This window comes from Drosophila ficusphila, unplaced genomic scaffold, assembly GCF_018152265.1.
Source record: "Drosophila ficusphila isolate 14025-0441.05 unplaced genomic scaffold, ASM1815226v1 contig_636, whole genome shotgun sequence".
Lineage (NCBI taxonomy): Eukaryota > Metazoa > Arthropoda > Insecta > Diptera > Drosophilidae > Drosophila > Drosophila ficusphila.
The window spans coordinates 17,489-41,774 of record NW_025064569.1 but is presented as its reverse complement, the minus strand read 5'-3'; the positions used below and the strand labels follow the sequence as shown (position 1 = coordinate 41,774).

General features: G+C 37.4%; 2 protein-coding genes and 2 long non-coding RNA genes across 7 annotated transcripts; 2 read left to right on the top strand and 2 right to left on the bottom strand.

Annotated features, from left to right (window-relative positions):
- Nucleotides 1–12: 12 nt before the first annotated feature.
- LOC108098236 (beta-1,3-glucosyltransferase) lies at nt 13–24,267 on the bottom strand. 2 transcript variants are annotated; one of them, XM_043208748.1, is made up of 8 exons: nt 23,405–24,267; nt 23,211–23,347; nt 20,995–21,295; nt 20,412–20,544; nt 19,958–20,111; nt 18,967–19,470; nt 617–718; nt 13–544 (listed from the first exon to the last, which is right to left on the bottom strand). In XM_043208748.1, exons 1-6 carry the CDS (start codon nt 23,786–23,788, stop codon nt 19,029–19,031), a joined length of 1,551 nt encoding a protein of 516 aa, XP_043064683.1. In that variant the 5' UTR covers nt 23,789–24,267; the 3' UTR covers nt 13–544; nt 617–718; nt 18,967–19,028. The 2 variants fall into 2 exon arrangements, with proteins under 2 accessions (XP_043064683.1, XP_017056521.1); XM_017201032.2 differs by lacking the exons at nt 13–544; nt 617–718; nt 18,967–19,470; nt 19,958–20,111 and having other exon boundaries at nt 20,461–20,742.
- On the top strand, nt 1,974–2,663 carry LOC108088138. Its single transcript, XR_001771211.2, has 2 exons — nt 1,974–2,184; nt 2,341–2,663. It is a non-coding gene; the product is annotated as an uncharacterized LOC108088138 (long non-coding RNA).
- Nucleotides 3,121–4,133, bottom strand: LOC108088137 (ribosomal RNA-processing protein 7 homolog A). Of its 2 annotated transcripts, none has more exons than XM_017185801.2 (2): nt 4,004–4,133; nt 3,121–3,948 (listed from the first exon to the last, which is right to left on the bottom strand). In XM_017185801.2, exons 1-2 carry the CDS (start codon nt 4,026–4,028, stop codon nt 3,170–3,172), a joined length of 804 nt encoding a protein of 267 aa, XP_017041290.1. In that variant the 5' UTR covers nt 4,029–4,133; the 3' UTR covers nt 3,121–3,169. The 2 variants fall into 2 exon arrangements, with proteins under 2 accessions (XP_017041290.1, XP_017041291.1); XM_017185802.2 differs by having other exon boundaries at nt 4,008–4,130.
- LOC108088109 lies at nt 6,005–6,627 on the top strand. 2 transcript variants are annotated; one of them, XR_001771205.2, is made up of 3 exons: nt 6,005–6,134; nt 6,267–6,410; nt 6,480–6,627. It is a non-coding gene; the product is annotated as an uncharacterized LOC108088109 (long non-coding RNA). The 2 variants fall into 2 exon arrangements; XR_006245710.1 differs by having other exon boundaries at nt 6,005–6,410.
- Nucleotides 24,268–24,286: the final 19 nt, after the last annotated feature.

Sequence of the window (24,286 nt, the reverse complement as noted above, 5' to 3'; positions counted from 1 at the left end):
CCTGATGCCGCTTCTCGTAAGAGCTCGTGATTCATAATTACACAAAATGTTCAAGACATTGTTGATTTAAAATGTAACACTTTTAAAACAAAAAATTAAAAACTTATGGGTTAAATACGATTAAACGTTATCAAATATCATATAATATCTTTCAATTAAAATATGTTTACCGCATTCTTTCCCTTATACTTTATTTGTTAAAACATTCTTTAAATTTCTTTTAGCATTGATTTGCATTTGTTAAGTATTATATAAGAAAACAATTTTAAAGGATGAGACTTAATAATAAATATTAAAAATTGACATTTTTGACAATAGTTAACAAAAACTAATTAGTAACCATATATCCTAGTAACTTGACAACTTTGCAAAATTTAGATATGAATCCAGTCTTGGAAAAAGGACTAGTCTAGTCTAATCGTGAGATACAATTAAACACCGTTGTAAAAAGAACTTAAACTGTTTTCATACGAAAAATAAAATCTATTAAGTTGTAATGGCGTGTATTTGAAAACATTATTCTATAAAATGATGTGTAGATCAGCTGCATGAAATTTAGAAAACAGATTTAGAAAATAGATATCCTTAACTCGGATCAAACCGAGATGTTACCTACAGTCATTTGATTATTTATCCAAAACCAGTTGCAATACCGTATCAACATGAACATGAAAATCTTCTGGGATTCCTCTCTTTGATCTCAGCATCAATTTTGATCCTGCAAATAAAATAAAAAAATATATATTAAATATTAATAAACTATTCGTAAACAAAAAAAAGCAATACAATTTTTTTAATAAAGCTGTGTTATCATTTGATTTCAATAATATTTATGAGCAAGTCTTAGATTTATATGTAAATTTATAAGGAATTTAAGATTCGTCAAAAAACATCGTAAATTGTGATTGTATGCTTTATATCTTGAGAATCAAGTATCAACATCACTCAAATTCACTATATTTGCCTTATTACTGATAGGCATACTCTTTAATCTCAAACTGAAATGCAGCACACTTCAGTTCCCCAATCAGTCGACACGGAGTATTGATCACCTATAGCTCTGAATTGTCGTGGCTGTGCTCGTTGGGTTTTTGGCTGCTCGATCGATCCAGTCCTGAACAGTGCCGTCCACATTCGCGTCCGCTCACGTGTTCAAATTTATTGATTGTTCTGCTTACAAGACACGGCGTTTCAGCTTTTTCCTCGTCCAGCCCGGTGTCCAGCTGTGCGGCATGGGAGACGTACGTGTGGTCGCTTTATGTTATATTTTTCGACATCTTGTGTGTCCGACGATCGGTGGGATGCATGGTCGAGTCGAGTCGAGAGTGAGACTGGGACCATAGCCAGGCCTTGATGCAACCTTAGACGCTGCAAGACTGTCCATGCAAATTGCTTTCGGCCTTTATTAACTTAAGCCCATTTAGACTACCTTAATAACTCGTTCCGTTAACACTTTATTATGTTCGAGGCACATAAATCGTTCCATCACCCGGACATGGTCCCGAGTTCCCAAGTTCCAGGGTGTCTGGGGCCAGGCCGACGTTGGCGATTATGATTTATCGCATTTTAATCAATTTAAAATGTTTAAACGATACGAATCGGAAGAAATTATGAATGTGTTGCTGTCTCCAGGCTCCACAGTAGGCCACCAATAACAACAGAAAAAGCCACGAACACTGCAACCCGACGACGACTCGATCCGAGAACCCGGAGATCATCGTCAGCATGCGTACCGACGCGTACCTCGTTTGTATTTCACTCCCTAAGGCTTCTCCAAGTATCTTGTTACCTAGGGCCTGGAACGCTGCCAAGACTTATGCGCTCCACATAAGCCACAGTGCAGGAGCGGATTATGTGCAAAAAGCGTTAGGTCGAACAAAAATGACTGTCGTTATGAAATTGATTTCAAAAATCATCAATTAATTGTGCAATATTTTTTAAAACACGGAATCGGAATATATTTAACAAAGCAAGCGATGAGATTGGTGCCGGATTGTGTGTTCATGAACAGTTACAGATTACGGCATTAACAAAACTGGAGCGGATAGTAAAAGAAAACTTTTAAATTGTTCACAAAATCATACATAAGCAGGCTTTTTTTTACATAAAAACATATCTTTAAATTGACTATATTGATGTTTTAACAATGCAAGCTTTTTCTCTGGTTGTTCCGATATTTTCAAGGTTGGGTATAACTGTCTTCTTTTTTATATAATCGTCCGTATGCAAAAACATTTGAATTCGGAGGTAGTGAGAAATTTTTTTTTAGAGTTTTAAGCATTTATTATTACAAAAAAAGTTATTACGGCTATTTTATTATTGTGAACTTTTATTTTTCAGATTGATCCGGTGTAACCTATGAACGGAAATCAATTCAGCAGAAGCTGCCAATAATTAAACTATTTATAATAATATTTGAAGACATTAAAAATGCAAATACTATTCTTTAAGCGTATTCTTTAACTTAAGGTTAAATTTTGAGAACTACAAAAAATTTAATAATACCTATATCGTTCTTTCTTTTTTTAAAGTACATATTCATCATGAACAAAACATGTTACATAGTCATGTCACTTATATCATAACGAAGTTTTCTGAAATTCAGTTAAACAAGAGAACAATGTAAACGAAAAATATAAAATAAAGTAAAAATTATCGTCTAATTGTGTTGAAATCGATACAATGAGACCTCACTCCGGCCCTGAACCGAGTCGAAAAAGCCTTCTTTCGATCGGGGCAAAGAGATCGCGTGCTGTTCGAACTGGGAGTGAGTTTCAAAGTGCGTTTTAGGCGCGACGACGGCACAGCGACGATTACGATTAAAATTGATAAGCGAAATATTTTTATCATTTCTCAAATTAACATAAACCATATGTGATTATCACACAATAAGCTCAGCGGTTGTTGTTGTGCCGTGCTCCATTCCCCACGCTGGCTTTCTTGTTATTCGCTTTTTATAAGCTTTTATGGCCGCCCCTCTCTGCGTCGGTTATAAGTTATGGCATTGCTGCGTTATTCTGTCGTGACCAGGATTTAGTCGCGGCAAGGTGTCAATGGTAACTGCGAATTTATGAGGATTTGCCTGCGGTCAGGCCCGCTGGCCCTTGCAGATTGGGGTTGTTGTCGTTTTGAAAAGAAGTTTATTCGATGCTTAACCTACAAGTACTGACTAAAATGGCTTAAAACGACGTGACTGCTTGAGAAGCTCGATTTTTCGTTTGTCTTCCTCGAACTTCTTACGCATCTCGACTATGTTCTGCATCTTGCTCTCCCTTATCTGGAAGGTGTAGAAGTTCTTCAGTTCTTTAGACTGGCTTGTTTGCTTTGCCACTTTCTGCTCCAAGCGTCCAATCACCGAAGCCTTCTGCTCAAATCCAGCGTTGCGGCCTTCCTTGCCCACGGTGACCCATCCGTCGGCATCGGCTTCTCCGGTTCTAGCTTCCTCCGCGGCAGCCCTTTCCCTCTTGTCGTACCCGGCCATGAATTTGCTGACCTGCACCTTTGCCGTCTTGGCCTCCACGAGGTAGTTGCCCTCATACTCCTCGTGCCAGAGCTCCATGCCGGTTTTGATGATGCACTCGCCGCTGCTGCTGAAGAGGTCGATGCTTTTCAAGGCTAGGGCCTTTCCGATGCTGCTGCTGTTCTGAAACACTATGTAGGCCACTTTAAAGGCGAAGGGCGGCCGTGCGCTCGAGAACGGTTCGGCGGTGCCCTCGTACCACTTGATGGTCTCATCCTTCCCCGGCTTGGCGGCGAACTCCACCGCCTCTATACTGCCTGCGCGGCCGAAAACCGTTCGTAAGCTTTCCTCCGTGACGTAGGGCGGAACGTTGAGCAGGAAGAGCGTGCGACCCTTGGGTTTGTTGGGATCCATCAGCCGGATAAAGTGCTCCCGCATGTAGACACTGTGGCTACATTTGGCCCGTGGAGAGGTGCGAAGCGGAATCACTAGATGGAATACTCAATTAGTAACAGCGTTATCAGTGTTTGTTTCATCGCTCACCGACATAGCCCTCTAGTTCAACCATTTCAATATTTGGTTTTTTTTTTAGCGTAAACTAACCAAACAAATATAGAGCTGGAACAAAATCTGTCTCACAAACGATAGTATCAATGTTTTGAAATGGTTTGATGTATCGATGTTTTGATCGCCACATCGATGTTTTAAAGCCTTAGCAAAATATTTTCGAAGTTTTCGATCTTTTTTATCGTCAGGAGACCTAACATTTCAGTAAGCAAAACGATGTATTCTACAATGATGATTTTTCAACTACGGTCGGGTGGTGGTGGAAAACTCCGCTTTGTAAAATGTCGATGTTTACTAACACGCCATCTATAACACTCATTATGGACTTTGGGCAGCAACACGCGCCAAACGTTCCGTCCGTCATAAGTGAGGCCGTTAAACGTTTTGTAATGCATCTCATGACGCACCCTACGCTGGCCAAGTTCATTGTTTGAGTGGTGGCCATCAATAAGAGGGCCAATGAGGAGGCTGCAAGGTGGTTTTACGGCAAAGGCTACGCAACCTTGAGCGTCCTGCAGAAACTAGCAAGGTGGCTTGCCAGGCACTGGCGGCGGATGTTCTGTTCCGGTATGCCTAGAGAGGGACAACTTTTAGGGAAACCACGGGTGCCTTCCTGAAAGCAGCAGGTGAGGTAATTCCTCACGAGCCGACCAGTTGCGTGGACAACTTGCTCACTGCAACGCAGTGAAGGAGACACCTCAGACCCCATAAAGTATATATGTATATTCTTTATCTGCATCACGATCTGAATCGAATCGAAAAATCAAAATCGGAAAACTCTATCATAAAGGTCGAAAAATATATATAGAATTAACGGAAAGAAAATGATAACATCGTTGATTTTCATCAGACAAACCTTATTTTTGGAATATAGTGTTTTTACATGACTTTTTAATTTCAAATTAAGTTTCATCAAAATCAGACGACTATTTATATATGTAGCTGTCATATGGACAATTGTCGAAAATATAAAAATTCAAAGAAAAATCGACATAGCTTAGATGTTGTTTAGTCTTTATGTATTTGGTTCGCCTTCCCGAAGCTAGCTTCCTTTCTTGTGGTATCTTTAAAATGCTTGCGTTACCGCTTTTATTTAATACTTTTATCCAAATATTTGTTCTTAATAACCGCTAGGCTTGAAAAGAACTCGCATTCAAAGGTATTTTCCACGAATTATATATACATTACACACTGACATCACATGTATGTGCGTCTATAACGGCAAACGCCAAATAATTAAGCAACATTAGTAGAAGGGAAGAGATGAAGTAGAGTGCGGCATTAGTTCGGGCGAATCCAAAATGTTTTTGTAAACTCTGCACGTAATTTAACATTCGTCCGATTTTGTTTTTCGCTATGTGTTCTGCTCCATCTTCCCATTTGTGTGTATGTATGTGTGTGGAGGTACTCGTCAAATGGTCCGAAAACAAAAACTGCTAACCACAACTGCATCCAGGACCACCACTCCCACAATCCCCATTGTATCCTATGGGTGCAGGCAGCGTTTATTTAATGGCCTGGCTGCATGCTGAAAGCGGATGTTTTCGAGGCACGTTTGCTGCCTAGGTCCCCTGCTTGGCAAATAGATGCTAATTAATTGAAGACTTAGTTTTAATTGTTTTAAGCATAGTCAGTGTATGGCGGAATATTTCTTTGTGAATGATTATGGTGATAATTACACAACCGCTCTTCTAAGCGGAAGGGTTTTTATATGTATTTCAAAACATAAATCCTTCATTAAAATTATTACCAACTTGCCCTAATTGCGATGCTAATTGTCTTAATTTTTGCACAACGACTACACCAAATGTTTCTATAATGTCATCGCCGAGGGATCAAGCGTTGATTGAATAATGCAATTTGAATATGGTTTGATTTTGTGAAGCTGGCCTCCAGTGTAATTTAATCTGATTTGGCGTGAAGCGAGGCCAATCTTGCATATTTAAGGGGACGTTCTCTTTGTTTCGGATCAAAAAATCGATTTTCTTTTTTTTGCAAAAATTGAAAGCTACATATCCGTAGAATATGTGTGTGAAAGGATTTTTCGATACGATGAATAGTTTGTGAATGAGAGCGTCTCGAATACACCTGCGTCACGCGCGCTGTGGTATGCTCTAAAAACTTTAAACGCGTTTTTCTCGAAACCATGTTTTTCAACAAAATTACGCGTCCACAGCTTCATCCTGTGAACCGATTTCCTTCATGTAAAATTTTTATGAAAGTATATTCTTTTCTTTAGGGCACTAACCTACTCCGGAAAAAAACAATAATTTATTTATAATTTTTCAACGTGGTTTAACTGAAAAAAATGTACGAAAATCGAACTTTGAACTTCGAACGTTCATTACGCGGTCAATTTATGGCCGCAATTTGATGCCACTAGGTTAGTGCCTCGCACAAGTTAATTAACTTTACATAATGGTAACAATTTTCTATTTCTGTTGACTACAAGAGGCTGCAGGCTCGTAATTTTGGGACGATGTTTGCCGCGCGGAGGCAGACGAAAGCCGCCATTTTGCAGCCGCCATTTTGAATTTCACCATCAAATAAATTTTAAAAAAATCTTGAATAATAAACGAATTCAAAAAGCAAAACCCGAAGTTCGTACGCCTTTTCATTATCCCACAAAAAATTGACGAACTTTGCCTTCATTTCGACCAAAACAAAGAGAACGTCCCCTTAACTACAACGGACTTACTGCGGCAACAAAGTATTAGTTCTGTTATGATGGTCCGATCAAAGTGGTCGACAATCCGATTGAAAGTTATAGACCTAACTTTAAAAATAACAATGGTGTTATTTTGGAATAAACTTAAATGTTTTGTATTTTTTTTTTAAGCGAACAGTTTTCCAATGAAAATGATGTTTAATAACTTCATGTTAATTTTGTTTTTCGTGAAAAACAATATTCTCCAAAGTCAAATGAACAATTAAAAAATTTTCTCTTGTCTTTCTGTTTATTTGCATATAAGTGTGTGTTGGTTTCAGACTATTGTTTTGGTTATTCGGCAAATTATTTTTATACCCTTGCAGAGCAGAGGGTATTATAATTTTAGTCAGAAGTTAGCAACGCAGTGAAGGAGACACCTCAGACCACATAAAGTATATATCTATATTCTTGATCAGCATCATGATCTGAATTGAAATACGTCTGTACGTCTGTCCGTCTGTCCTTTTGTTTTACTGTCTGTTTCTATGTAAACTAGTCTCTTAGTTTTAAAGCTAAAAGTCGGAACAGGGCTGGATCCGGCGACTATATCGCATAGCTCCCATACAAAAAAAAAAATTATCACTCCGTTGTTATGACTTGATTTCTTTCAGAGTGTGTTTTTTAACAACTATCGAATTTCGAATTAAATTTTATAAAAATCAGACTACTATATCATCTACATAGCTGCTTTTGCAAAAATCGAAAAACATGCATATGTATATAGAAACAGTGGCAAAAAAAGATAACATCGTTGTTTTTAACCCACGAGCATGATTTTAATAATGCCGAGTTTTTAAAAACCCCTTGAATCGAGAAAAAAAAAATTTAATAGCTATTATTCTATTTTCAAGGAAGGAATATCATTTTTAATATTAGAATTTTGTATATACGTTTTGGGTTGGTTTAATGGCGCACATTTAATTCAGTAAGGATTGAATATACGAAACGTAACTTTTAATAAAACAATATAAACTTATCATATCTGTTCTTGTTAGCTTATTATTATTTGTGCTTCCTACAAACACAATTTTAGACCCCATGCTTTTTTTGTTGTGTAAGTACTATTAAGGGTTACACTTTTAAAATTATAAAACCTGTCACGTACTCTGCCTTCTTGGCTCGAGAGTCGAGAATTTGTTTCGCTTATGGAAAATTCTAGACTAATTAGTACTAGTACATGCAGCAAAAGGATAAAGCACAGTGGACCTTTTTGAAAATGTTGAGTTGTGGAAGGAATTGTAATTTAAATCAAAAGCTTTAAATGACGTAAAGGAGACACTGACGACCCCATAACGATTATATTTTGGAATCTGCCATACCTGCCAATAAAATGTATATCACATTAAAAGAAATATTTTTGTAATTAAACATTAATTTAATATTTAAAAGCAAAACCAAATAAAATATTTTTTCACTCACTGTTAGTTATCTCACATCCCCTAAGCAGCCGCTAGAGAAAGCTTTTGATACTGAAAGGTGATGAGTTTGTGGAGTGAAATGTGCATGTGCAAATTAATGTAAAAAGTGACAAGTTGCGAATTCATTAAAAATATTCGCTTTGCTGGAGCGTAGAAAACTCTAAAAGTTAGGTGTTTAAAATATAAGTCAACATTAAATTTAAGGTGTTTATGATTAATGTATACAGAAAAGCAAAAAATACTTCAAAAAAAGATTAGGGTAAATTTACTGATTATGTTTTAATTTTGGCTATTCGGTGGTTTTCTTCTCATGTTTGATTTATGTGCGCACATTTGGGGCATGCAATTCCGGAGCCAAAAGCTCGTAAACCCAAACGAATCAACCAACGTATTTGTCATTTTCCGTTGCTGTATTTTAATTGGGAAAATCATAGAAAATGTTGCGTATATTTAAGATGTCACGTGCAACTAATTTATTTCGATGACACCTTAATAAATGTTGCATCCTTCGGTTGAAAGTGTTTAAAATAAAAACAAATGTAACAAGAAAGGAAGCTAGCTTCGGCAAGCCGAAACTTATATACCCTTGCATATTTTCGATTATTATTTATATGTCAACTATATGATACAGTCGTCCTATTTTGATAAAATTTAATTTGAACGTCAAGAGTCATTAGAAAACTCTATATTCAAAAAATCATGATTGTCTGATAAAAAAACGATGTTATCATTTTATTTTCGTTATTTCTATATAGTTGATCGATTTTTCCTATGGCAGCTTTATGATATAGTAGTTAGATTTTTATAAAAAATTTTTTCGATTCAAAGCTATTTAAAAAACTTGATGTTTTAAAAATAATGCTCGTGGGATTAAAATCAACAATGTTATAATTTTTTAATCCGATTTTGAGAAAATGTAATCCGAAATTCAATAGCAGTTAGAAAACGCCATCTGGAAGAAATCAAGTCGATCTGATTATAAGCAACAGCGTGAGAATTTTTTATTTCAATTTCTCATATGGGAGCTATCCGATATACTTATGTATATACTGAGTGCAATAAGTGCACAACTTTTGGTAAAGTTTCAGCAAGATAGCCTTAAAACGTAGCTTTAGCTTTAAGCTTTAAGACGTATTTCGCTTCAGATGGTGATGTTGATCAAGAATATATATACTTTAGGGGGTCTGAGGTGTATCCTTCACTGCGTTGAAATTGTAATCCCCTTGCTCTGCAAGGGTATAATAAAAGTCGTAACTGATGATTTCCCAAAAAAAGGTTGACTTTAAGATTCATCTGACAATAATTCCCAGTCCCAACTGCGTTAAAAGCTATTTAATATTTTCTCCTAATCAGCTTCACCATGCGAGCCAATACTGATTTGTCAGTTTTTAAGTCTGTATCAGTTTTTACATTATCACGCTGAAACTCTACCGCTTAGCTTACAAGATAATACAAATTTTTTTTTAGTAAATACACATTTTTGTCTGACCAAAAAAAAAATAATAATAATAATAAACGTGACTTAAACTGTGTAACCAGATGTCTTGTCTGTTTTATAGACTTAAATTCTAATTGCTAGAGTATATATCGACGCATTTCCGCGAAAGTATCGTATGTCGCTTTTTTTCAAAATTGAGATTTTAATGCAAAATTGTTAGGTACTTCATGTATCACTACCCTGTGAAATATTATAACTGAAAACCCTATAGTTCCGATAAAAATTAAGTTTCAATTTAATCGTATGTTAAAGTGCTCCTAAGAGATTAAATAAAAAAAGCTTCTCCTATAAAATTGAATTTTTCAACAAACGATACATTCGCGGAAATGCGTCGATATGATCCGACATGCCGGAGCTATTTTCCTTTCTCGTGCATACTTTAATTTCCGTTGTATATTTACGACGAATTTCTGGCCAAACACAATACCTTAACATTATTTCCATTAAATATAATTGCACTGTAATTGGAAAAAATTGAGGTAAATTTTTTTTGGTAACCGTATTATTAGTATCGTTGACATGCCACGCCTATTTCGATGCCGTTGCGTCGATAAGCAGCCAATCGTGTCAACAATAGACCCTAGATTTTCCCTCGGACTTAAGCTTTATCTTCGGGTAGCTGTAGAAGTTGACACAAAAGGCTCTAAAACTTTGCCCATCAATTATGGAAGGCAAAAATAAATAAATGACCCCCGGAAAAAAATTGTCCAGAAGTTGGTTCCAGCGCTTCTCGGTTCAATTGGTTATTAGCGATTTCTGTTTCCTTACTTTGTGTATACCAATTTATTAACTTCGGACCTTCAAGTGTTATTTCATCAGCGATACAAATTTACCTTTCAGAGCGGAAAAGAATTTTGAGGGACCCTTAAGAAGTTTACGATGCGCCAAAGGATTCCAATTACGTGACGAAATGTAAATGAAAGGTATTGCAATATTTTTTTTAAATGCTTTAAAATTAAAATCTTAAAGTGCATGTTAACGTTCAGTTTCAATTGACCTCCTTCCCTTGGGAAAGGCTCTACACCAACAGTTGAAGGAGTCGTAGTCATTTATCATTGATAATTTGAACAAGGAAGTGGCAATCCGATTGTCAAAAAACCAATTTAAAGTAAATTAGCCCGGCGCAAAATCCTTGTCATTTCGTGCAGTTGCTCGGCCAAGGATGAGCATAAAGGTGAAGCCAGGAGGGTTGTGTTGGAGCTCGGAAGAACAGGTGCGTGTCCTTAAGGCCAAACAAATGTGGCAGCTCGACTTGGCCGAAACTTTGCACACACATGGCTGCGGTTGCCTTTCATTCGCTATCAGATCACGTACGGCCGCGTAGCTTAGCAGTGGAAAGGGGATCCCTCCGCCCCCTTGCCCCACCCCTGTCCCGTTCCCCATGCTGCAAAAGAAAAAGTCCTGAGGCTGAGGAAAATAGTGCAGACGTTGCCCTTGCGAATTTATTGCACGTGGTAAGTCGGTTAGATGGGTTGGACTGCAGATTAGGCGCCCTGATAGACACAAAATGCTTTTTCCTTGAGTTAAACTTAAGTTTGGACATGGGCAAAAATTTATTGCACGTTAACTGAGAACTGAGGCGTGGACTGAGTAAAAAATAGCTAACGGCTAACGGATTAGGTGCTCTGCCCACACTGATGCGATCTTGTTTTCAGTTAAATTGCTTCACCGAAAGTTGTGGCTGACAAATGACTAAAGGCACTACATTTTAAAAGAACTAATTGGTAGGCTTCAATATGGGAAAAAATGTTTAAAACTGTAGACTTCGGTCATCAAAATTAAAAATAGACACGTCACTTTTTTAAGACATCATTTATGGTTCCTTAATATAAAAATAAAGTTTAAAAAGCTTTAAAGCTTTAGGTTGAGATTTGGTATGATTAGTTATTTTTTCACTTTATTTTAAATAACATAACATACCTTTAATTAAAAGGAAACGCTTCCTTGCATATAATTCCAAGTATTTACTTTTTTTGGATATGCCAATTTTAACATCATTTTAACATACTTTGCCGTCAAAGTTTATTAAAGTTTCTCATCGCCAAGTGCAGAAATTCAAAATTCAAAGACAAACAAAACAATCGTCACAACTGGGAACTGAAGGCCGAAGTTGGCCCCAATCTACACTGATACAAAAAGTTTACAAGTACACCTGAGTGCATATCGATGGGTACATTTTTAACGCCCATACTGTTAGAGTAACATAATTTTGGTTAGGAACTAAGGCTCTGATTTGAGTTAATCTGAATTAAACTTGCAGATGACACTCGACTTTTTATGGTGGATATTTTCTCATACGCAAAAAACCTAGTGAGTCTCGTGGACGGACGGGGAAGCCGAGATTCACTAATCTCAATCTCCTTTATGTTCGACACATATATCTTACTATTATAAAAATTATACAAAACAATGGAAGTAGCTGAATTCGATAAGTCCATGTTTAAGTCTCAAACATAATACACATTTTTGAGCGGTTCTAGTGCTTTGCACACATCTGTAAAGCCACCGCTCTTCTATGTTGAAAGCTTTTGATACTGAAAGGTGATGAGTTTGTGGAGTGAAATGTGCATGTGCAAATTAATGTAAAAAGTGACAAGTTGCGAATTCATTAAAAATATTCGCTTTGCTGGAGCGTAGAAAACTCTAAAAGTTAGGTGTTTAAAATATAAGTCAACATTAAATTTAAGGTGTTTATGATTAATGTATACAGAAAAGCAAAAAATACTTCAAAAAAAGATTAGGGTAAATTTACTGATTATGTTTTAATTTTGGCTATTCGGTGGTTTTCTTCTCATGTTTGATTTATGTGCGCACATTTGGGGCATGCAATTCCGGAGCCAAAAGCTCGTAAACCCAAACGAATCAACCAACGTATTTGTCATTTTCCGTTGCTGTATTTTAATTGGGAAAATCATAGAAAATGTTGCGTATATTTAAGATGTCACGTGCAACTAATTTATTTCGATGACACCTTAATAAATGTTGCATCCTTCGGTTGAAAGTGTTTAAAATAAAAACAAATGTAACAAGAAAGGAAGCTAGCTTCGGCAAGCCGAAACTTATATACCCTTGCATATTTTCGATTATTATTTATATGTCAACTATATGATACAGTCGTCCTATTTTGATAAAATTTAATTTGAACGTCAAGAGTCATTAGAAAACTCTATATTCAAAAAATCATGATTGTCTGATAAAAAAACGATGTTATCATTTTATTTTCGTTATTTCTATATAGTTGATCGATTTTTCCTATGGCAGCTTTATGATATAGTAGTTAGATTTTTATAAAAAATTTTTTTCGATTCAAAGCTATTTAAAAAACTTGATGTTTTAAAAATAATGCTCGTGGGATTAAAATCAACAATGTTATAATTTTTTAATCCGATTTTGAGAAAATGTAATCCGAAATTCAATAGCAGTTAGAAAACGCCATCTGGAAGAAATCAAGTCGATCTGATTATAAGCAACAGCGTGAGAATTTTTTATTTCAATTTCTCATATGGGAGCTATCCGATATACTTATGTATATACTGAGTGCAATAAGTGCACAACTTTTGGTAAAGTTTCAGCAAGATAGCCTTAAAACGTAGCTTTAGCTTTAAGCTTTAAGACGTATTTCGCTTCAGATGGTGATGTTGATCAAGAATATATATACTTTAGGGGGTCTGAGGTGTATCCTTCACTGCGTTGAAATTGTAATCCCCTTGCTCTGCAAGGGTATAATAAAAGTCGTAACTGATGATTTCCCAAAAAAGGTTGACTTTAAGATTCATCTGACAATAATTCCCAGTCCCAACTGCGTTAAAAGCTATTTAATATTTTCTCCTAATCAGCTTCACCATGCGAGCCAATACTGATTTGTCAGTTTTTAAGTCTGTATCAGTTTTTACATTATCACGCTGAAACTCTACCGCTTAGCTTACAAGATAATACAAATTTTTTTTTAGTAAATACACATTTTTGTCTGACCAAAAAAAAAATAATAATAATAATAAACGTGACTTAAACTGTGTAACCAGATGTCTTGTCTGTTTTATAGACTTAAATTCTAATTGCTAGAGTATATATCGACGCATTTCCGCGAATGTATCGTTTGTTGAAAAATTCAATTTTATAGGAGAAGCTTTTTTTATTTAATCTCTTAGGAGCACTTTAACATACGATTAAATTGAAACTTAATTTTTATCGGAACTATAGGGTTTTCAGTTATAATATTTCACAGGGTAGTGATACATGAAGTACCTAACAATTTTGCATTAAAATCTCAATTTTGAAAAAAAGCGACATACGATACTTTCGTATCGTATATGATCCGACATGCCGGAGCTATTTTCCTTTCTCGTGCATACTTTAATTTCCGTTGTATATTTACGACGAATTTCTGGCCAAACACAATACCTTAACATTATTTCCATTAAATATAATTGCACTGTAATTGGAAAAAATTGAGGTAAATTTTTTTTGGTAACCGTATTATTAGTATCGTTGACATGCCACGCCTATTTCGATGCCGTTGCGTCGATAAGCAGCCAATCGTGTCAACAATAGACCCTAGATTTTCCCTCGGACTTAAGCTTTCTCTTGGGGTAGCTGTAGAAGTTGACACAAAAGGCTCTAAAACTTTGCTCATTAATTATGGAAGGCAAAAATAAATAAATGACGCCCGGAAAAAAATTGTCCAGAAGTTGGTTCCAGCGCTTCTCGGTTCAATTGGTTATTAGCGATTTCTGTTTCCTTACTTTGTGTATACCAATTTATTAACTTCGGACCTTCAAGTGTTATTTCATCAGCGATACAAATTTACCTTTCAGAGCGGAAAAGAATTTTGAGGGACCCTTAAGAAGTTTACGATGCGCCAAAGGATTCCAATTACGTGACGAAATGTAAATGAAAGGTATTGCAATATTTTTTTTAAATGCTTTAAAATTAAAATCTTAAAGTGCATGTTAACGTTCAGTTTCAATTGACCTCCTTCCCTTGGGAAAGGCTCTACACCAACAGTTGAAGGAGTCGTAGTCATTTATCATTGATAATTTGAACAAGGAAGTGGCAATCCGATTGTCAAAAAACCAATTTAAAGTAAATTAGCCCGGCGCAAAATCCTTGTCATTTCGTGCAGTTGCTCGGCCAAGGATGAGCATAAAGGTGAAGCCAGGAGGGTTGTGTTGGAGCTCGGAAGAACAGGTGCGTGTCCTTAAGGCCAAACAAATGTGGCAGCTCGACTTGGCCGAAACTTTGCACACACATGGCTGCGGTTGCCTTTCATTCGCTATCAGATCACGTACGGCCGCGTAGCTTAGCAGTGGAAAGGGGATCCCTCCGCCCCCTTGCCCCACCCCTGTCCCGTTCCCCATGCTGCAAAAGAAAAAGTCCTGAGGCTGAGGAAAATAGTGCAGACGTTGCCCTTGCGAATTTATTGCACGTGGTAAGTCGGTTAGATGGGTTGGACTGCAGATTAGGCGCCCTGATAGACACAAAATGCTTTTTCCTTGAGTTAAACTTAAGTTTGGACATGGGCAAAAATTTATTGCACGTTAACTGAGAACTGAGGCGTGGACTGAGTAAAAAATAGCTAACGGCTAACGGATTAGGTGCTCTGCCCACACTGATGCGATCTTGTTTTCAGTTAAATTGCTTCACCGAAAGTTGTGGCTGACAAATGACTAAAGGCACTACATTTTAAAAGAACTAATTGGTAGGCTTCAATATGGGAAAAAATGTTTAAAACTGTAGACTTCGGTCATCAAAATTAAAAATAGACACGTCACTTTTTTAAGACATCATTTATGGTTCCTTAATATAAAAATAAAGTTTAAAAAGCTTTAAAGCTTTAGGTTGAGATTTGGTATGATTAGTTATTTTTTCACTTTATTTTAAATAACATAACATACCTTTAATTAAAAGGAAACGCTTCCTTGCATATAATTCCAAGTATTTACTTTTTTTTGATATGCCAATTTTAACATCATTTTAACATACTTTGCCGTCAAAGTTTATTAAAGTTTCTCATCGCCAAGTGCAGAAATTCAAAATTCAAAGACAAACAAAACAATCGTCACAACTGGGAACTGAAGGCCGAAGTTGGCCCCAATCTACACTGATACAAAAAGTTTACAAGTACACCTGAGTGCATATCGATGGGTACATTTTTAACGCCCATACTGTTAGAGTAACATAATTTTGGTTAGGAACTAAGGCTCTGATTTGAGTTAATCTGAATTAAACTTGCAGATGACACTCGACTTTTTATGGTGGATATTTTCTCATACGCAAAAAACCTAGTGAGTCTCGTGGACGGACGGGGAAGCCGAGATTCACTAATCTCAATCTCCTTTATGTTCGACACATATATCTTACTATTATAAAAATTATACAAAACAATGGAAGTAGCTGAATTCGATAAGTCCATGTTTAAGTCTCAAACATAATACACATTTTTGAGCGGTTCTAGTGCTTTGCACACATCTGTAAAGCCACCGCTCTTCTATGTTGAAAGCTGTTCACAAATCCTCAAGGATTTGCCTCACATCGTGTAAAGAAATCTTTTAAACAATTTCATGCTTGACTTCTTTTTTATCCTGTCCAGCTCAAGGGCGGTTACTTAAATTTTCCTACGGTTTAACTTCTTGATGTTCCAAGTCAGATTAACAGAGCTTACCCTAGTTGAACTCGGAGAGATGTCAGATTGTTCGCCATTATCTACTTTCAAACAGCCACAAGCAACACCCATGTGTCCATATAATTTGGGCAAAGCATTTCTGTGTGCGCACCACCCCAAAGGACAAACTGTAATTTTATGCAAAAGAAAACTCTTCATGTCTCACCAACTCAAGATAGTACGCGCCACATTTTCCAACATTTTACAAAGCATTTTAGCCACCAAAATGAGTATAAAAAGTATTCTCATTTACAAAAACGGCATGTATTAAAACTGTTAATACTTGAAAAGCATTTCCCAATAGCATTATTTGTTAAGCGCGAATTTAAAAATTTTTGTCGTTTTGTATATCAAAATCATATCATTTAATTTTATCTAATTGTAAGGGCATTCATTCTACTATTAAATGGTTTAGATCTCTTTGTTTATTACACATATGACTCTTGTTTTTTTGTTTTTAAGTAAAATATTTTAATTATCGAGTCGAAAAAAACTTATATTTATTTTTGAGAAAATGTATAATGTTTGGACAATTTCATCCGATTACCATTGTTATATGCATAAACAGAGGGAAACATGCTCAGAGCGCTTGCAATTAAGCCAAGTTTCAAATACTGCTGCAAGAAGTCCCAGTCTTTTGGGACCCAGACAATTGGGGTTTCGTCGAGCAAGTTTTAGGCAAGAACTGCTTGGAGAGGAACGCGATCCACATGCGGCGTTCATATAACTGCAAGCTGTTAATTAAATTTGGTTTTAAATTCAACTTGTCGCAATATGGCGATGCGGCTGCTGCAGTTGACTTCAGCTTGGCTGGTCGGGCTTGGCTCGGTGTTCATTGAAAAATCCGCAACTAATTAGGACGCATGGCCGAAAGGGAAGCGGGGAGCCTGCACGTATACGACACGGCGACAGGGCTTCGTGCTCGGCTGCTTCTACTGCCGTGGGCGAGATAAGCTACTTAAAGGGGACAGTGATGTGGAGACGGGCTAGTAGCGCAAATAAACAGCCAGACACAAGCACAAATGAACAGAATTCCATTGCATTCATTTTCCCGTGAGGGGAAACCAACAATGCACACCTCTACTTTCAAGTTTCAACCCAAAAAGAATATTTGCTGATATCCGTAACATTTGTTTACAATATTTGTTCAATCACAATCTTGGGAGAGAAGTGAAGATAATATTTTTTCGCAGAGAAAATTAAAGTTAAATGAATTTTAATTTTAAATTAGGAACACTACAGACAAATTCTTAAACGCAAAATCAATTTTTTCATTTGCTTTTTATTGAATTTTTTTGCTTACTTGGGACAGATTTATGTTGACATTTCGAGTCTTTTTTACATGTTAACTATTTTCTTGTGAGATATGGCATTGCGAAATATTAACTTTATTACTGACAATAACTTTCACTCAGCCGCTCAATAATTCAGAGCACCTTGATTGCCGACATTTACCGCTGTCAACGGACTTTACTTAGAAACTGTCACATTGTTTTCACTTATCTGGAAACTGTTTGCAAATGTCTGTTAGTCACCCACATCGGAGACCTGCTAAAACTACTGATTAGTAATTGAATAATAGATGAACATTGTGCACTAAAGAGGAGACGATAAGACGGAGGCTAAGAAGTATTGGTTTGCGAAAATACCTTTTAAAGCACTTAACTAAATTTTCAGTCAGGACCCGCCCAGATTGACCCCTTTGTATATCTCAAAGATACTTGAATAGCGACAGGAAATACCGCACCGTTCAAGGGCTAAGCTAACCATTCAAAAAATGCAGTCGAGCGTTAACTGCTGATGCCCCTGAACTTAATGACATTCACCATTTCGTTCTGTGAATTGCTCTAAATTTACATTTGATGAGATGAAAGTGCGCACAAGGTGCAAAAAATGTATAGTTAAGCAGGTACTTCAGGGCTCAAAGTGATTTAGTCGCAAAGTGAAATCAAATGCAAATTTTATGCAAGCTGATTTGTGTTTGCTGGTGGGTTATTGATCCGGTAAGAATTACAAAAATTCCTAAGCTTTAAAAACTTTTAGTAAACTTTAAAAATATGGTCCTTGCTTTTTATTTAAAAAACGTTTTACTTCACCATAAAAAAATTATCTTTATCTTAAACAAAAAAAATGGGTTAATTATGTATATTTATATATACCTATTATAATAAATATAAATATATTAATAATGAATATTATATTGCCCTCGCCCAAAAGTTTTTAACAATCACGATTTTCACCCCTAAAAAAAATGATTTGCTTGATTTAAGTTATTTTTTTTGCTGCCAGAAATTGCATGTTGGCCATTGTTTTTTTTTTACCAAAAAACTTACAAAAGACGGGATAACAAGATTTTTTTTTTTTTATGTTAGAAGACACACTTATATAATAATGAATTTTGACTTCAATGACATTAAAAACTTAGTCACCAGCAAGTAGTTTTACAGCCGTATTTAAGAATTTTTACTAATTAAACTGACACAAAAGCCGCAAAACAGAGGAAAATTCCCCAGCCTTCACCCCTTTCTATAGAAAATGAGAATTTGTGTACTTGACAACCGGTTGATGTGTGCCTGCAGATTGGATTTTGGGGTCCTCCGCCAACTTTTTCCAACTGTCTCTGGCAGAGTTTTTGCTTTTATTAGCACTCACCTGGGGATATTAAAGATCCAAATGCTTGCCAGACGACTCCAGCCGCGTCTCTTGTAGAAATCCTACGCCCCCGCCCCAGGGATGTCGCTCAACCATATGCAGTGGGGCGACACCTCGTTCCTTGTAGTTCGCTCGCGCCAGCGGCGGTAAGTGTGCTCCGGTTCCGTGTTCCAAAACTTGTGGAAGGACACGGGCGGCTGCAGCTGCAGAAGCTCTCTGGCGTAGTCCTGCGGCCGGGCCTGGTACATGCCGGCAGCCGGTACCGCCGAAACACCCAAGGCGTGCAGGCAGTAGCCCAGGATCATGTCGTCGGGGGCGCTGGCGCTTGGACAACTGCAGCGCTCCACGATGAGCCGCACCAGCGGCAGGCTGAGCAGGATGCCGGCCCCTCCTGTGTGGTAATTGAAACCATCTGGGGCGTGCAGCCGGTAGCCATAGCGCTGGCCCAGATACACGAGCTCCGTGTGGTTGTGGCAACTCAGTAGGGCGCTCACGCGGGGCACGCTGTTTGGAACGGGTATAATCAGATGTGGGAATTACAAGTGCCCGACGAATCGGATATATCAATAAAAATGTTTTTAATTGAATGCGCCATGATGCGTTTGAGCCGGAAAATGAAAATCAGAAAAGAAGTCGGCTTTTGCCAAGCCCAAGTATATGTACCCTTGCCGGATTTACGCAAATATCGGAGAGCAGCAGTTGGGGATTTAACTTTTTCACCGAATCGTTGCTTAAAATCCTTCCTGTGCAATTAAATTAGCAAGCAACATAAACAAAAAATCAAACAGTTTTTGGGAATGTCTGACAAAGATGGCCAAATAAAATACCTCTCAAGTTAAGATTTAAATATGTACCAAGTAAGCGGTTAATCTCAGAAAATATAGTCATAAAATAAAAGTAATAATGCGAAAAAGAACTACCTGACTTAATAGGAAACTTAATGAATTGATCCGATCTTAGATAATCCAGATAAATCCTGGAAAGCACTCACCTCAGCAGCGTATCATCGTCGACCAGCATGAGCCAGCGTATGTCCATTTGTTCACTGATATCCTTGAGGGATAATTGTAAAATTGCCATTGTCTTCGCACAATGTCCAGTCTGCACATTCGGTATCCCAGTGCTGATTGTCGGTATGCCGACGTCTGTTGCGGTTGGGGATGTGGAACGGGAAACAGGAAATCGCAAAGTCAAATCAATGATTATTCAATAAGTAGGAGTACTCCTCCCAAAGCGCCGCTGTGGAGCGGGTAGACGACTGGCAAACACACTTGCCGAAATCCAATGTTTGCCCAGGTACGTATGCATATCTATTAAGTTCACCTCTCATTGTACCTCATACTGTTTTCGCTTTTGTGGTGGTCCATACCCTTGTGTATGGGCTGCCCCCGTTGCCGAACCCTCTTCTGGTTTAATTGCCCGCCCATTGTCATCGGGATGCTTACCTGCCACGTCGCTGTAGTATCTCCTGTTGCGGGCGTCTGTTGCCCAGGTGCGTTCGATGATTGTTATGCGTTCCTTATGGAATTTCGCACAGGTTTTGATTGCGAAATATATGTGCGATCCGGTTGTGTCCAACTGTTCGTGTGAGTGGGGCGGCCAGGAGAGATAGTCAATTTATGGTTATGGAGCTTTCAAATGCTAATTGCTCGGGGTGCTCAATTTTCATGTGGAACCGAATGAATTTTGAATGTGGTAGAACTTCGTGCTTTAAACTTGAAGCACCAGCTAATTTTATTGATTATTATAATACACATTTTTTATGTTTTTGGGAAACTGTTAATTAACAATTAATTAATTAATAAATTAATTATGTAATAAAACTAAAAAGAAAACACACTGCTTATTTAAATTATAAACACTAAATGTTAATGTAAAAATGAATTTCCAAAACAAAGAGGAAAGGAAAATGGCTTAAGACAAAACAAAATTTATTACAGAAGTCGCCCTTTAGCGAACACCTCATCTTTATCAACAGCTCTTTGAATGATGTATTGTTTCGCTACAACAAGGCATAAACTAACTTACACAACCCTCCTTCCGACTCCCAAAAGACGATGACAGGCCCGCAAACGGTTCCTCAGGCTTTGCATGCAGCATACAACGAGGTACTATGCTCGGAGCCTCTGGGATGTGAACGGATTCGGCGGTGGGGCAAATGTAGCTTGCACTTTTCAGAACGATTTTCCTGGACATTCCTGGGTCGACCGACCCGCTGGTCGGGGACACGTTGTCGTATATAAAGCGCGCTAGTTCATGAGACGCGTCGATGGAGAAGTCGCTGTGGAGGCTGCTGTTCTGGGCATTCACAGCAACAAGTTCCGCAAGCCTGAAGGCGAAGACTCATTATTATATGAAACGGAACCTTTTTGTGTTCTGGAGATATTCAAGATTGCGAATTCCAAGAATTCAATACTAGAACTCCTTTTTAATGCGATAAAATGAAGACAGCTATAAAATAAAAATATAAACTGTATACCCGTATGATAAATAGATTGTACATTTTTATTTTTCTTTTCTGAAATTGTTTTCTATCTAACATAAGTCTTTTTTGAGTTTTTACAAATTTTTCTCACATACGTCTCCAGTCAAATCCCTTTACAAAGTAGTAGATCTGGAATTTCATTTTACGCTCGTTATAAAATTCGCTGCAAGGAAGAATGCCTGTAATGGCGAAAACCATATACGTTTTTTGAGTCGGATCATTTTAAAAAGGGAGTGCGCTGGAATTTATAACCGCGATTTTGCACCATAAAAACAATATTATAATGCCTTCTTTCATTAATATGAGTTATACTCATAGTCAAAAATCTGTCACCTGTATATTACTATGTATTTCAAAATACTCTGCTTTATGTTTTAGATAAATTTCTTTCGTGGAAATGGAAAACAATACAAATCGAATATAGCGTAATTCCTAGCTTACGTAAAGGATTGGCTCTTTACGTAAGCTAGGAAGCAATCATACAAACTTCTCGAATAACAACTATTTTTTAATTTTATTTGTGATTCGTAGAAAAAAGGAAATACTGTGTTTGTATATGTTTCTTTCCTTATGAATGTCGATGATCTGAAAGCTCTCTAATACGCCCCCACTTCTGTCGCGCCCACAGTTTGGTGAAACAAAAAGTTGGATGGTACATTTGCACTCTACATTTTAAAACGCGGCGAACTTGTATTACCATTTAACATCCCTTCTAGCATTATGGGCGTGTCCGTCTTTCTGTCTATTTAAACGTCGATATCTGAGAAACTCTAAGATCCGCGCTATTGGGATTTAGCATGCAGATTTAAGAAATGAGCACGTTTCACAATTCCATATATCCCATATTTTCAATGCTAATTCTGTATATACTGCGCGCAATAACTACACAACTTTTTGGAAAGTTTCAGTAAGAAAGCTTTAAACCTGAGAGACTAATTTACATGACAGGAGGACAAACGGACAGACGGGCAGACGTATAGAGGTATTTCAATTCAGATCGTGATGCTGATCAAGAATATATATACTTTATGGGGTCTGAGGTATCTCCTCCACTGCGATGCAGCCTCTGACACCCTCTTCAAGGATATAAAAATAATAACATCATTGTTTTTCACCAGACAAGCATAATTTTTTGGAATATAGAGTTTTATAATGACTCTTGAATTTCGAATTACATTTCAAAAAATTCGGATGACTATATCATATATGTACGTGGCTGTCTTATGAACAATCGTCAAGAATATAGAAACTTCATAAGAACATCGACTTAGCTTCGATGATGTTAAGCCTTTATGTATTTTGTTCGATATATTTAATGACTGCAAGGGTATATAAGCTTCGGCTTGCCAAAGCTAGTTTGTTAGTTGTGTTAGTTTTAAGACTAACCTGCAATAGCTATTCGGCTCCCAATTTTTATTAGCCACACATTTTAAACAAAGCACCCGGTGACTTACCACTAAAATGCCGGATTAAAATTTAAATAAAGTGTGCAGTAAGTTATCAACATTCAAAATGAGACAAACTATGTAAATGAAATCAATCTATGAGCAAAAATGGGATAAAACAAACAAATTTTAAATCTAAATCGATCTTAATACTTAGGCGTTCACTGTTCTGCATTAATTTCTTGCGATTTAGATTCAAGAACATATATGTATGTATAAACTTCTGACTAAAATTATAATTTTTTTTTATTTATTTGTAATTATTTGGACATTTGTGGACTAGAACTTGTTTATATTTTTATAAGAAGGCCTACCTTCGAAGCAGACCACCTGTGAAAATTACACCGGCGCTAAGCATGGGGTAAGGAAACCACTGCGGATCCTTGTAGTTGGAGAAATGGTGTATAATGGTGGCCTCCGAGTCGTATAGGGCGTGGCCGTAAAAGGAGAGCTGAGGGTAGAACAGCGGTACAAGGCACAGCTTTGAGCCGCAGCTGGGAATACTTACCTCCCCCGGGTCCTGATGACGCAGCTGCTCGAGCAGTCCGCGCACCGAGGATACATGTGTGTTGTGCTGACACCAAATAATCCATTCCGTACGCTCATCCAGTAGACGTGATTGGCCTCTTAGATGAGGCAGTGCGTGTAGAAGGGTCCAGTAGTTGAAACGCTCGTGCATCACATGGACTTTTAGGACGTAGTCACTGGGGAAGATCTCAGCCAGTTTAAGTTGCCGATGCTGCTCCCTCACGCTATCGAATAGGGCCAAGCACTCATTTGTGGCTTGGACAGGAAATGGGGGACAAGCGATGACCAGTAGCACCTCCCCCGCCCTTATTATTCCACAGCAGATGCTTAAGGAGCTCAAGAGCACCAACAGAATAGCAGGCATTCTTAATGTCTATTACGGAATACTACGATTTATAAGCGTTTCAATTTTTTTTTTTTCCGAAATACAAGCCCCGAATTAAAACGGACACTAGAACACGACTGCCCTTATGGACGTGCGAAAACGTACTGAACCAACTGTAATTTAATTTTGGCGCAAAGCCGAAACGTTTACTGGCCTGGGGTGTGAAATGTGCTCGGAACTTGACTTGCGTAGTCCAACGCGCAGGCGCATGTAAAGAGGTGCAGATTTTATGAATGAATCACAAGACCGTGCAACAGTTGGTCTCCTCTGCAGCAAGATTTAAGAAGCATGCACGAGTTTCTTTTAGTTGTACCTTAAATAAACAAAATTGCTTCAAAATTACAAAATAAATAAATGTTTGACATTAATTTTACGGATTTCTTCTTGTTGGCCTTGCAATAAACTTTGAAGTTTTTTTGTAAACATATGTATTTAGAAATAAAAAGCAATACGGCGTCACGCCAGTACAATATTTGA